The sequence below is a fragment of the Biomphalaria glabrata genome, chromosome 3 (genome assembly GCF_947242115.1).
Source record: "Biomphalaria glabrata chromosome 3, xgBioGlab47.1, whole genome shotgun sequence".
Lineage (NCBI taxonomy): Eukaryota > Metazoa > Mollusca > Gastropoda > Planorbidae > Biomphalaria > Biomphalaria glabrata.
Window position 1 is genome coordinate 39,351,127 of NC_074713.1, and position 14,948 is coordinate 39,366,074.

General features: G+C 34.4%; 1 protein-coding gene across 1 annotated transcript; it reads left to right on the forward strand.

The window, feature by feature from the left end:
- The first annotated feature begins 6,682 nt into the window (after positions 1 to 6,682).
- LOC106057957 (N-alpha-acetyltransferase 30-like) lies at positions 6,683 to 11,690 on the forward strand. The gene is made up of 4 exons (XM_013215325.2): positions 6,683 to 8,227; positions 9,027 to 9,150; positions 10,387 to 10,442; positions 11,065 to 11,690. The coding sequence occupies exons 1-4, from the start codon at positions 7,463 to 7,465 to the stop codon at positions 11,200 to 11,202; spliced, it is 1,083 nt and encodes a 360-aa protein (XP_013070779.2). The 5' UTR covers positions 6,683 to 7,462; the 3' UTR covers positions 11,203 to 11,690.
- The last annotated feature ends 3,258 nt before the right edge of the window (positions 11,691 to 14,948 follow it).

Genomic DNA, 14,948 nt, shown 5'->3' on the forward strand with positions numbered 1-14,948 from the left:
TGATCCAAAAACTTTTATTATAGAAAAATGATAGGCAAAAGTACCTTCAACGGCTGCAGGTTTAATATTAAATAAATATGGCAATGTTGTAGAAGAACCTTAATGGGGGCCTACTAGAAGCTTTTAATTGAAAATTATGAATGGCATTCAGACGTTTTATCCACAAGTGCGACAGAAAACTGTGAACAACTTTTCTCTTATCGCACTTCACTGTTGTTGATTCCTCTTGCCTTCTTTATAAACAGAAACTCAGTCTGTAAGATTTGTCTTCGATATTTCAAACCCTGTCATCGACTTGAGCAGGATGGAAAGCCAAGGAATAGCCTACTGTGTGCTGGAGTAACAGAATCAGCGAAAAACATGCTGAGCTACAACACGCTTAGAGTCGTCAGGAAACATGCTGAGGCCATTTTCTTAGTAGGCAGAATGCTGCAAAGTAAATAAAAGCACTACCCATGCTTCTAACACTGGATCCTGGGAAGCAGCGAACATGACGTAAGGATCAAGAAAGAAACGCCACAAGACGGTCTGTCAAGTTATAAGTCAATCACAAGACGGTCTGTCAAGTTATAAGTCAATCACAAGACGGTCTGTCAAGTTATAAGTCAATCACAAGACGGTCTGTCAAGTTATAAGTCAATCACAAGACGGTCTGTCAAGTTATAAGTCAATCACAAGACGGTCTGTCAAGTTATAAGTCAATCACAAGACGGTCTGTCAAGTTATAAGTCAATCACAAGACGGTCTGTCAAGTTATAAGTCAACCACAAGATGGTCTGTCAAGTTATAAGTCAACCACAAGACGGTCTGTCAAGATATAAGTCAAAAAATTAAGACAAAATAAAAACGTGACATTGATCGACTTTTTGATGAAAGCGGGAAATTAGCCGTACATTTTATAAAAAGCGTGACACATGGTCCAAAAGCGGGACTGCCCCACCAAAGTCGGGACGTCTGGTCACCTTTTTAATCCACATGTGCAAGAGAAAACTATGATCGACATTTCTAGCACCGCTCTCCACTGTGGTTGTTGATTTTTCTTGCCCTCTTAAATGTCTTTATACACGAGAACTCTGCCTGAGTTCCAGTAGTTCCCTATGAACTTCGATGTTCGATTTCCTACGACATTTCTTACCCTGTCATCGACTTGAACAGAAGGAAAGCCAAATGAAGGAATACTGTATGCTGGGACTGATTAACAGAATCAGCGAGAAACACACGGAACGACAATACGTCAAAGGTCGAAAGAAAACGTGCTGACGTCCGTTTCTGGGAAGAAGGCAGGATGCTGCAAAATAAAAGCACTAAACACGCTTCAAACACAGGAGACTGCTAAACAGCAAACATGCAATAAGGATCAAGTAGAGAACGCCGCAAGGCTGCAGTTTTAAGTTATTAGTCAAAAGATGTTAAAAGCATGACATTGGTAGTTTTTTTTTCTCATATGAAAGCGGGACATTAGCCGTTGCGCCCGGACGTGACAGACTGTCCAAAGCGGGACTGTCACGCCTAAATTGGGACGTCTGGTTATATTACCGTATGAAGGTCTTCAGGCCTACAAAAGACCTTCCTTCGGGGAACAGTAGACTACCAGGAAAAGAGGCAAACAGTTAAAAAGAAATTTCTATAAATCAAATAAGAACATAAAACTTAACTATTATTTAACCTTGTTAAGGCCAATAATAGAATATGCATCATCTGTTTGGAACCCCTCAACTCAAGAAAACATTAAGAAACTGGATCAGACACAAAATAGAGCAGTGAGATTCATAACTAACGAATACCGGTATTCACATTTGACTAGAACAATTCCTTTAGTAAAATCACAAAAATTGAAAGCCTTCAGGAGAGAAGACTCAAAAGTAAAGTAGCAATTATACATAAAACACTTAACCATAATCTTCAAATACAAAAAAATATAATAAAATAGACACAAAGATAAAGGCACATTCCTCATTACATAAGCTAAGGTCCGACAGTTACTCTGGGCAGGGCACGTATCCCGTATGGGAGACGAACGTATGCCAAAGGCAGTCTTTTTTTGGTAAGCTAAAAGGTGGTCGACGTAACAGAGGCGCCCCACGGAAACGCTTGAAAGACCAGCTTAGGCGCCAACTTAGCTGACATAGAAGAGAGCACCTGGTTACATGCGGCCTCAGAACGAGACAACTGGAGGTCACTCACATAGGTCGCGGGATACACATTTGAGACCAAAAGAAAATCCGAGGACAGACGCAGAAGGCGAAAAGAAAATCTAAATCGACCACCTGCGGACAATGGTTATGCTTGCCCTGGCCGTGGCAAAATATGTAGGTCAAAACTGGGGCTGCGCAGCCACGAGAAATAGGCCTACTGCATTCCTCACTAATCTTCGGACGAAGACAAGCCTTATGTTATGCTAGGACAAATTTGTACAAATGCTCCTTCTTCCCTAGAGCTATATAATATTAGAGCATGGAATGGGTTGCCTGAGCCAGCCAGGAAAACCAGTAGCCTACTTAGAAGAATTTAGGTCATTGGTTAACATGCATTGACTAAATGCGTGACGCGTAGCACGTAATCATCTTCTTTTTTGAAGTAACATCTGAATCTGTATTAGACAAGATAAGATGGGAAGACAACATAGAAGAATGGACGGGTCTATCTTATCTTCTTATTTTAAATGATACAGCAGGCCTATCATATAAAAAGATATTCTATCCAAGGAAAAGACAGAGAAGAACGGAGAAAGGCGGTTGACAGATCTTATCTTATATAATACAGACGTTACTTCAAAAAAGAAGTTGATTACGTCCTACGCGTCATGCATTCAGTCATGCATATTAACCAATGACTTACATTCTGCCAAGTCACTGGTTTTCCATGCTCTATTAATAGCACTAGGGAAGAAGGAGTATTTGTACAAATTTGTCCTAGCATATGGGATGAGGAATGTGCCTTTATCTTTGTGTCTTTCAGAGTATTTTATTAAATTTTGTTTTTGTATTTGAAGAGTATGCATGGGCGTAGCCGGGGGGGGGGGGGTTATCGGAGTTTAGTGACTGATCTTTTGCTTTAATTATGTTTATTTTAGGTGAAATTTTAATGCTAAACCATCACTTGCCCTAGCACAGCCAAAAGTTTTGAGTTTAAAACTCCCTACCAAGGGATGTTGAGCTGGAAACCCCCTACTAGAGGGTTTTGAGTTTGAAATCCCCTACCAAGGGGCTTTGATTCTGAAACCCCATACCAGGGTGTTTTGAGTTTTAAAACCCCTACCAGGGGGGTTTGAGTTTGAAACCCACTACCAGGGGGTTTTGAGTTTAAAACCCCCTACCAAGGGGTTTGCATTTAAATCCCCCTCTTCTTTAAAACAACAAAAAAAAAATGCAAATGACAATCCCCAAATTCCAAGAGCACATCTAAGGAAGATTTTGATTTTAAACCATCCTCCAAAATTTACGATAAACCTCTCTTCAATATAAAAAAAGCAAATAACACACTCAAAATAGTATGAGCGTAGCCAAATGGGTTTTGAGTTTAAACCCCTCTTCAATATAAAAAAAAAGCAAATTACGCACTCAAAATGCTATGAGCATAGCCAAAGGGATTTTTAGTTTAAACCCCCCGCCAGTTGGTTTTCAATACCAGAAATAGTGCTTGGCGGCGGGGCTGCGCCAGACCCCTTGCTGGCAAGGGCGAGTAGTCTACAATTTTTTCACTAACTCCAGGAAGAACCTATTCTGAGGCACAATAAAAGTCTTCGGAAAGAATGAAGGGTCCGAATGTAATAGAGATTAATATGTACACATACACATCCATCCATACAAACATATATATACAATATATTATATATTTCGGGGGGGGGGGGGGGGGTCGGGGGGGGGGGAGAAAAAAATCCCCCCCCCCCGAAAAAAAATCCTGGCTACGCCCATGAGATTATGGTTCAGTGTTTTATGTATAATTGCTACTTTACTTTTAATTCTTCTGTCCTGAAGGTTTTCTAAATTTAGTGATTTTACTAAAGGTGTTACTCTAGTCAAATGTGAATATTCGTTTGTTATGAATCTCACTGCTCTATTTTGTGTCTGTTCCAGTTTCTTAATGTTTTCTTGAGTTGAGGGGTCCCAAACAGAGAATGCAGGCGTGGGGCATCATGAACAAAATGGCAGGAGCACAAGTCAAATTTAAAAATAATCTTGCTACAAGAGACGAAAAAACATTGGCCAACGAGTTAAATGATTTCTATTGTCGCTTCGACACGAAAGATTTTAATTATCTAAGACTCAAAGCCCTTGAGGATGTCAATGTTAACAACTGCTTAGAATTAGCGATTACTAAAGAGCAAGTTTGTAACATTTTCAAAAACGTCAACCCAATGAAAGCTGGTGGGCCTGATGGAATAAAAGGGCGAATCTTAAAAGAATGTGCTGAACAACTAGCTGAACCTTTCCAAGATATTTTTTCTACTTCATTACTAAACCATGAGATACCACCTGTGTGGAAGTCATCTATAATTGTACCTGTGCCAAAGGTTTCCAAACCGAAGGAAATGAATGACTATAGACCTGTTTCACTTACTTCCATTGTGTCTAAATGTTTAGAAAAATTGGTTAAAATGTTTCTTCTGAATGATCTTTGTAATAAGTTAGACCCTTTACAATTTGCTTACCAAAAGGGTAAAGGTGTAGACGATGCCATCCTAAATATTTTAAACTGTGTCTACAAACATCTGGACTTACCGAACACTTATGTAAGATTGCTCTTTATGGATTTCTCATCAGCTTTTAACACTATACAACTTCATTTACTCATTGAAAAGATGAAAGCGTTGCAGATTAGTCCATACATAATACTATGGGCTAATGAATTTTTGACCCAGAGAGCTCAGAGGGTTAGGGTAAACAATGTTATATCTAATGAACGCATAGTTAACACAGGGGCGCCCCAGGGGGCTGTAACATCGCCATTGTGGTTCATTTTGTACACCAATGATTTTCAATCCGATAGTTCTTGTTGCTCCTTCACAAAATTCGCTGATGATGCTGCTCTTCTTGCCCTTCTCTCAGAGAGCTCAGACGTAAATGAGTATTTCAAAGAACTAGAACACATTGAGGAATACTGTAAAGATAATTTTTTATTATTAAATGTAAAAAAAACCAAAGAAATGATAATCGATTTTCGTAGGGACAAGAAGGGAAATGATATTGTTTCTGTAGCTGGAGAGACTATTGAAATTGTGCAAACCTTTAAATACCTTGGTACTATCCTAGACAATAAACTAAATTTTACTGCAAATACTGATTATATCAGCAAAAAAGGGCAGCAAAGATTACGACTACTAAGAAAACTGTCCTCGTTTAATGTTTGCGAAAAGGCTTTGGCTATGTTTTATCACGCTCACATCTGCAATATTTTAAGTTTCAATATCACTGCCTGGTATGGCAATCTGAGCATTAAAAATAGGAATAAACTTTATAGAATCCTAAATGCTGCTGGCAAAATCATTGGCAAAAAACAAACCCCATTTGGTCAGTTGTTTGAGACAAACATCTATAAAAAAGCTAACAAGATCCTCGAAATAAAGAATCACCCTTTGTGTCAGGATTTTGTGATTTTACCATCACAAAAGAGATACAAGACACCGATAGCAAAGACAAACAGACACAAACACTCTTTTGTTCCCCTGGCAATCAAATCATTAAATAAGAACAATCTGGTATAAACTTTGTCACATGTAAATTATGAGTGCGTCTGGTGTGAATGTACACTTTGGTTTCTTATAGTTATAATGTTTTTTGTTTGGTGTAATGCACAAATTGTAAGACAAATTTCCCTACGGATAATAAAGATTATTATTATTATTATTATTATTATTGGCCTAACCAAGGTTAAATAACATTTTAGTTTTATGTTCTTATTTGATTTATAGAAATTTCTTTTAATAAACCCTAATGCTCTGTTTGATTTTTTGGTAGCTTCATCGCAATATGGGGATTCCATGACAGTTTTTCATTTATTATAACACCTAGGTATTTTGCGTTTTTATTCTGTGTTACTGGTTTACCATGAATAAGATAAGTGGAATTAATTTGTTTTAGTTGTTTTTTTTTTTTTTTGTTACTCTTAATAACTGACATTTTTCTGGGTGGAAAGACATGCTCCAATTTGATTCCCATTTCTGCAACTCATCTAATTCTCTTTGTAAAATTTCTGTATCTTGTGTTGTTTTTATTGTTCTATACATTATGCAATCGTCTGCAAATAATCTGACTTTCGTTCCTGAAGTAATGCAATTTGGTAAATCGTTTATGTAAATTAAAAATGGTAGTGGATCTAAGACTGTTCCCTGAGGTACGCCTGAGTTTACTGTTATTGGTGTTAATTTAGAGCCATTTATTATTACAGTTTGTTCTCTCCCTATCAGAAAATCTTTAATCCACTGATGCAATGGACCATCAATGCCAAAATATTTTAATTTTTAAGCAAACTATGGTGGTGAACTTTGTCAAAAGCTTTGGAAAAATCTAGTAAGATAGCATCTATTTGCTCACTGTTATGGTATCTTGTATGGTACCCCAACGCCACGGTTCAACAGACCAATGAAGATTAATTTAATTAGTATTGAGATTTCTGGTTAAATCATTTAAAGAAAGAAGCGAGTTGTTTCGCCGAATTTCTAAAGTCAGGAACCGGAAATTAATGTAATATACATGCGCATTTTACCTGTGTGGACAAGTACGGTCACTAAATGAAAATAACCTGATGAAAAATAAATAAAAGGCAGTTTGTTCTGAAAACGATGTTTTTGGTTAAAATTTAAAAGTGTCCTCTTTCTGGTCATTTTGATAAAACTGTAGCAGTTTCTGTGCAGCACATAGAGGCCACTTGGGGCTACATTTAGAATTTTACTCATAGATAGATCTAGTAATCTAGACCTTTTACTTTTAGTTTACTTTTACTAAAATTTACCTAGTCGAAGAGTGGAAGAGTCTTTCACTGACACTGAGAATACCCAGAATACTGAGATAATAAATATAAACAACACATTTTACCCACATTTCTAGCAAAGGCTAGCCTACTCACTGGTATTCCTTAGTATCAGTACTTAGTGCTAGTGATTTAGAATCATCATCAGTCTACTCCACATAATTAGATCTACTACTCCTTCTGTTTGGACTCTAGTCACTCTAGACATCTAAAAACCAGTCAAATCTACTAGTGACTTCGTCTACTCACCAACTTGACGAACATGATGTGGATATAGAATAGATCTAAATACTGTCTATTCTAGTCAATCTATATCTAATAAACTAGTTATAAATCAGACACTTCAGTTATATGTGTAGTACCTTCAGTAAATCTAAAACTGATGTCTGAAAGAATATTAATTATTATTTCGATGAGAAATCAACATCAGACCATACTGATACATGTGCCACTGGTGAATTGAACTACAAAATACTATATAAATTGTTGCCTAATGTCTCATCGTTCTCACATCTCATTGTCCGTTGACTCAAACATGGCAGGCTCTTTGCCTGATCCCTTTAGTAAATTATTTCCAAACAAGGAAGAGGACAGTACAGAAACTATTTATGAAAATATTGATGTTGAGTGTAGCACCCATAATTGCATAGAAAATGGAGTACCCCATGATCTTGACAAGTCATCAAAAAATGTGGATAGGCAACAAAACATTTCCAATTCCAAATGCTTAGACACTTTTAAAATTGAATCTTTGGTCAAAGACTCAGATAAAAATACAAAGACTTTACTCAAGTGTAACGGAATCTCACACAGTGATCATATTTCAGGTGATAGCAGCTATATCATCAGCTTAAATTCTTGCTCCAAGGAATCCTTTCCTACAGAAACTTCAACAGAAGTATGCAATTGTCATAGTGATACTATAAATCCTAATGAGATAAATAAGCATTGCAATAAAACTGACCCTGCAGATTTATCAGTTGAAGAGTTGCAGTTAAATGAGAAACAAATTCTTTCAGTGCATCAGGCTAACCGTTCTGAAGTTGATATTTTATTGACAGAACTAGAAAGAACAACACCCAGTTCTGATGTTATAGCTGAGAACAATTCAGGATCATGTGTGATAACATATGAAGTGTATGAATCAGAAAAACAGATGCCTGATATTATGAGGCTTATAACAAAAGACCTGTCAGAACCTTATTCAATTTATACATACAGATATTTTATCCACAATTGGCCAAAGCTTTGTTTTTTGGTAAGTTATTTCAAAATATGATTTGATAATACATCAGTCTAATGGCTAAAAAAGTTATGGTTTTACATTTAGGCTGCATTGACAAAAACAAATAAAAAAGAAGTGAAACAGTAAATATAAGTATGGTCAAATATTATATAATTCAGCTGAAAACTTACAATAGGAAAAATATAAAATTTAAAAACAAAATTTGGGATTCTTCTTTTTTTTTAAAGTGTTTTTTCTCTGTAATGAATGCAATTTAGTTTTCACTACCTGTAATACTAAAATAAATTTCTAAAAACCATTTTGATAATTTGAGGATGCAAGTGAGTTTGCTTTCTTGTGAAATTGTTATTTCTCAAAGGTTAGGAGTCACTGGTTTCATATTGACTTTCTCTAATATTGAGATTCTATAATTCTTAGATATGACTACTATCATTTTGTTCTTAAAATAAATAAAAAAAAGTATCTCCCTTAACAAGGTGTTGTAATATACAGAATGATCTTTAGAATGTTTACTGTTTACCAAAACATTGTGACAAATACTGTCAACATTCTAAAAAGGTTTTAAATTTCTGATTTAATGCTTATTGAACTAGTTGGTATGCCAAGTTGTTAGTTTAGTTTGCAAGTTGTGTGAAGCTCTTCTTTCTGCCTGATAGCATGCTCTAAGACCATGTTTGAATGGGGAACATCAAACCTTTTAAGGCCTTCTTAAGGTTCTTCATTGTAGGCCTAGTGATTGCATCCATCCATTTTTGACCCATCCATCAATACATGAAAGTCAACTTATATCAGAATTTTTTTAAAATTCCAGGCTATGGCCAATAATGTTTGTGTTGGTGCCATCGTTTGCAAGCTGGACTTGCATAAGAAAATGGTGAGACGAGGATATATTGCAATGCTTGCTGTGGATTCTGAGTACAGACGAAGGCAAATAGGTAAAAGTTGAATCTAAGGATTTTTCTCTGTGTTCATTTTAGTTTTATATTATAATTTGTCACAAGCTAAGGATTTTTTTTTATAATTCATAACTTATTTATGATATTTTAATTGATAAATTTTTTTTAATTACAAAAAATACGAAAAAGTCCTTAAAATATATGGAAATATATAGACAAAAATTGTCATTTTGGGGTGTCATTCAATATGGAAAATGCCAATCATACGCGCGATAAATAAAAACGGCATTTATGCATTAACCGTAATTGTGTGATCTGGTGAAAGAAGCTTCTTGCGCCTCAAACTAATGAAGAATTACTTGAGGTCAACAATGGTCAATAATTTTCAAAGATAGATTGAAACATTTGGTAATTCCTGCTATTGGGCGTGATCTATGTAGGAAACAGAATTATTATGATATACTGTATGACTTTGCTACACGCAAGGCTCGTAAAGTAATTCTGTACGCAGTAAATAAGGAATAAAATACATCTAGATGAATTTATTTTCTAATACAAACTCTTAAATTTCACTTATTATCCCCTTCCCTACCCAAACTTGGCCCCGCAAAATCCATTTCGCATAGGGCCCCACAATTGTTAAGTCCAGTCCTGCTATTTAGTTACCTGTAAATATACATATAGTAAATTTTACTTTCTCTTTCCATGACTTCTTGGTCACAATAGTTAAGTCCAGCGCTGCTATTTAGTGTTTGTAAAATGTTTTACATGTTTCGGATGTTCCTTCAGAGTTGACGATAGTTTACTTCCTAGTCCAAACCTCCCGCAGGACGAAGAGGGATGGGTGTAACACTATTTTTTGTTTGGGAATCACAAGAAATGTTAAATATATTGTTTCATGTGAAATAGGGATTCACTGGGTACCAGTTGGTCACATGATGAGAAGGAAGCGCATGCTCAGTGAGAGTCTGAGACATGTTCTGAGAAGAGACAGACGTGTTAGGTCTGTGGTTTAGAATGTTTTATAATTACTTATTGTGTATTCATGTTGGAATTGTAAATGTTTGTGAAACATATTGGAGAACTTATTCATGTTATTGATGGCTAAGATTGCCTACTTGTAAACTATTATTTTACTTAATAAATGTGAGTCTGCAACATTTGAGTTAGTGCTACTTTATATGTCTTGTGGTTGAAGTACACAGCAAGTTTAATAAGAATACACTACAAAGATAGATATTCATTATTTTCTTAAAATATTTTTTTGTATTACAGGTTCTTCTCTTGTAACTAAAGCAATTGAAGCAATGATTCGGGATGATTGTGATGAGGTATTGTCCCATAAAATATGATTAATTTATAATGTTGTGTACTTTTGAAATTTTCTTGCTACTGCCAATTTGTTTGATTTCTCTTCTTGTGCATACACAAAAAACAAAAACTCTTATAAAAGGACTTTATCATGTTTGTTTTGGTACCAGTTAGGACTGTTTACAATCTCAATCTTTATCATGCTGTTAAATAAATCACTGTATCTAGCTATGTTTATTTATAACAGCCAAAGTGCTTATATAATTATGACTCAGTATCTGAGTTTTATTGTATGCAAAGTGATCAGCATTAAGTTTTGATAAAAAAAAGATTTTTGTTTAAATTATGTTAATATTAATTTTTATGTGACAGTAGAAGTCTGAGCTGCTACTGGTACCTCTTAGACTGAAGGCATAAAAAAATTTAATGCTTAACTGACCTTAGTGGTACTTTGACCAATAAACTAAGATAAACAATTTTTTTTTTTTTATTACTTCTTCTGCTTTAAAAAACATTTTGATAAATGTTGTTTTATTTTTTTGAACAAAGTAAGTTATGAAAATTATGAACTAAAAAACATCTTCCACAAATTTTGTGTTATTGTTAACCAAATAGTAAAGTGAATCAAATGTCTACTTCCAGGTTGTGTTAGAGACTGAGATAACAAACCAGGCTGCTCTTCACCTGTATGAGAATCTGGGCTTTGTCAGAGATAAACGTCTCTTTAGATACTATCTTAATGGAGTGGATGCCCTGAGGCTGAAGCTCTGGTTGCGGTGATAACGAGAAATGTGATTTTTGTGTCAAGTAAATATGGGAGTGATTATAGTGTGTGATTATCTCAGCTAGTAGTGAGATCTTCAAAGCTCCATCAAATTGATGGATGCTGGATTCAACATTATTTTGTGCTTAGAGGCTATCAACATTGTCCTTTTTATTTTAAATGTTATAATTATTCAAAGAAGTTTATTTTAAGACAATTTTGTAAACAAAATCTGGCCATAGGCTTTAGATTGGTTCAACAAATGTGCAAATAGCTCTTTGACTTGCCATGCTTATTCTTTCAAACCTATTGTCTAGTTAACCCAATAGCACCTATTTAAAGTTTGAAAAATTATAAGCAACAAGAGGTAACTCTAAATTAAAGAACATTCTTTAAAAAAAAAATGATTACAAAAAAAAAGTTTAAAATATAAAATGCTTTTATTCCTCTGGAATAAAGCTAATTTCTAAAAGGCTCAATTTCTTGGGTTGATACTTTTTCCATTAAAATGAAAGTTAAAAAAAGAAAACTGCTGCTAACTACCAATCACAACCATTAGGTGTTATTGGGTTTGAATGATTGCTAATTAGTTGAGCTGCCTTAATGCTGTTATAAATAAAATGAATGAACCCTTTTCTCACCAAATTATGCAAGTTTTATTTGAAACAAATTAAACCTGCTTTTGATCACCCCCAGAAATCTGTGTTGAAAACCTTGTATCTATTTATGATTCTGTGTAAGAGAAAAGTTAGCTCCTTCTTGCTCAATTAATTGTGCTTCATTTCTTTCTTGTTTCACTCTTCTGTTTCCAGTGTATAGATTTTATTTTTTTATTTTATATTATTTAATAAAATTACCTTATTGGTATCATTTGAAGATTATTATTTTTTGTGGTCAATCTTTTTTTTTTGGTTTTGAACTTAGAAAATCCATTTGTAATATGTATTTTGTTTCTTTGCAAAGCATTTTTTTAATACATATATTCAAGTTTTTAAGTTAAATATTTTTTTTTAAATAAATAAGTAAATCAATTATTAAGTACCATAGTTACTTTGAAGGAATCTATTAGCTGTATACCTACTCATTAGAGCAGGTATTATTTTTTTTTTTTTTTTAAATAAAATTTCATTTTGTTGAAGGCTATTGCAATGGAATTCTGTGTCAATAGTTACATAAGGTTCTTTCTATGCACACTTTGAGCTGTATTTATAGATAGTTTAAAAGGCAGAAAGACGTGAAATGTTTTATTGAAAATGAAGTACCTTAGCTACCAGATTGGATGTGAACATATTTTTTTTTGTTTTGCCATGTGTTTGACATTATTTGTATATTAAAGAAGTTTATATCATACTATATATGTTTCTGTTTTTCTATTGTTTGAAAAGAATTTATATTTTTAATAATGAGGAATGAAATTCAGTAGTTTTTAGCTTTCCATTAATCCTTAGAAATATGAACTGTTCCATCTGTAGAGCACAGGACAGGTTATTGGACATGATAGTTTCAATCTACATTGAACTCTGGATCCAAAGCCATTCAAAAGTAAGTAGGGATACCAAGTGGTAAGCCACCTTAAAGTACAAGAGGCTTTCACATGAGCAAGTTTTCAGTCCAGTTAGAGATTTTAGCAATCTATATAATTACTGAAGAAATAGAAAATGTACTTTTTTTTTTTTTTTGGAGGTTAAAGGACCCAGAGCTTAGTGTTATCTGGCCAATGTTTTGAGTTTGGATTTAAGCATGTCAGTCCAGTCCTAAGTTCAAATAAACAAGCAAAATCTTCAGCTTATCTAAGGGTAAGAAATCTGCACTTACAACTATATATCAGTGTAGAAGTTATTTCCTTTATTCAATATTATAAAAAAAAACAACTAATTTACTAACTTTTTACCATTGATATAAGCTTTGTAAAAATTTATTTATTTTATTAAGCCAACAAAAAGCATGTTCAATGGGCTTCTATAGTCAGCTTATGAAGAACATGTTGAAAAGAATTGTGCACATTATCTTGCCAACTCAATGTGATAAATTAAACCAGAAAAATATGCCAACAGTCAATAATAGTCAAATGTTTTACATCTGAAAAAAAAAAGTCTCATATTGCCCCTGACAATACTGACATGTTTGCAGTCATTCGAAGTGAGCTATTAAACCACAAAAACAAAGTTCATTGAAAGAGATTTAATTTTATTGACATTTTGACAATTAATGTTGGAGTAAACTGAAAAAAAAATAATTTTTTTTTTTACACGAAACACAACTTTAAAGTTACAAAAAAATAAAGAATAGCCCAATGCCATAAAATGTATTCAAGACAGAAAATTCAAATCTGTATACTTCTAAAGTACTCAAGTAGAAAAACACAAAACCTTCACATCATTTCCTTAAATACAGTAGAACATTGATACAACATTGACTGACAATTTCCCAGTATCAAAATTTAAAGGTAAAAAAAAAATGTGAAAACAAAAGAATATGCTCACATTTTATAATGTAAAATATATTGTTTAATGTCCTTTTTAAAGTTCTTTGTTTTCATCCCATTCAATGGACATCATTCACCAATCGTAAACAAACAACATTTAGCCACATGATAATATTGATAAAACAATGAAAAAAACATATCATGTGACAGCCTTTACTGACTAGTAATTTGTATAGAAGAGATTGAAAACCATGTGGCGAAATGTTGTTTGTTTATAATTGGTGAATGAGGTCCATTATAAGTGCACCATTATCTTTTAGACTTATGCATGTAGGAGTAGACATGTCTCTGATGACACACATTTTCAAACATTTCTACAACTGATATGCTGGAGTGCTAGTGCATGCACATTTAAACTCATATACCAGTACCCAGAGCAAAACTGAGCAGAAATGAAACATGCTTAAAAAAAATAAATCTATATTGGATTGGTGTTAAATTTAAAACAACATGCTAGCCAGATGGTTAAAATAGACTAGAGCTTGAAACTTGATAATTATTTCAAATCAATATACTTGAGATAAAAGCTAACATGTTAAAAGACTACCTGTGATGATTATATTTGTATATAGATCTAGTATTGTAAATGCACATGATAGAATCTTGGTTATAAGATATAACGAATTCTATCTTTATTTGATATGATTTCATTGGTCTATTTGTTAAAGTAGAGTGACGACCCTTGAGAGATTCTTATTGTTGTCAGAGGCTTGAGTTTTGAGTCTAATCATGTAAGGACTATAGAAGTCAGTTTCATAGTTGTATATTTAATATTTGATGCTGTTGTCTACAATTACAGTTTAATAATGCAGTGGGTACTGAGTCACATAAGTGTGACTGGCAATATCATTGCAGATTCCTTGGCCCACCTGGCAGGCTGTGAGTTTTCATCATGCTCTGGCTATAATCCAAAAAATGAAATGAAAAAGTGGTTTGATTGCTGGGACAAGTCCCAAAAATTCTGTGGAGTCCAGGAGCCCATGAGATGCCCTGGCCACACTTCCCATGGTGGAGGCTGTCCAGGCCTGAGCAAGCCATTATAGCACAGTGCAGGTCAGGCCTCTGTCCAGTTGGGTCATATTTCTCACGGCTATGGCCAAATTTTGACTCGAGGTGCCCCTGCTGCAGGGAAGAAGAGGAAACAGTCTCATATTCTTTTTGACTGCCCTAGACTTGCTGATCTCTGTATAGACAGGTCTGGGGAACCAAAAATTCTCGACCTGTATGGTGACATTTATGCACTATGCAAAACGGCAGGGTTTCTGTCCAGGGCTTTTG

Bases quoted from the DNA above. Each gene is read 5' to 3' on its own strand.
- LOC106057957 (XM_013215325.2), top strand. From the start codon at position 7,463: ATGTCTCATCGTTCTCACATCTCATTGTCCGTTGACTCAAACATGGCA. The intron at 8,228-9,026 runs GTAAGTTATTTC...TTAAAATTCCAG, and splicing joins GGCCAAAGCTTTGTTTTTTG to GCTATGGCCAATAATGTTTG. The intron at 10,443-11,064 runs GTATTGTCCCAT...GTCTACTTCCAG, and splicing joins TTCGGGATGATTGTGATGAG to GTTGTGTTAGAGACTGAGAT.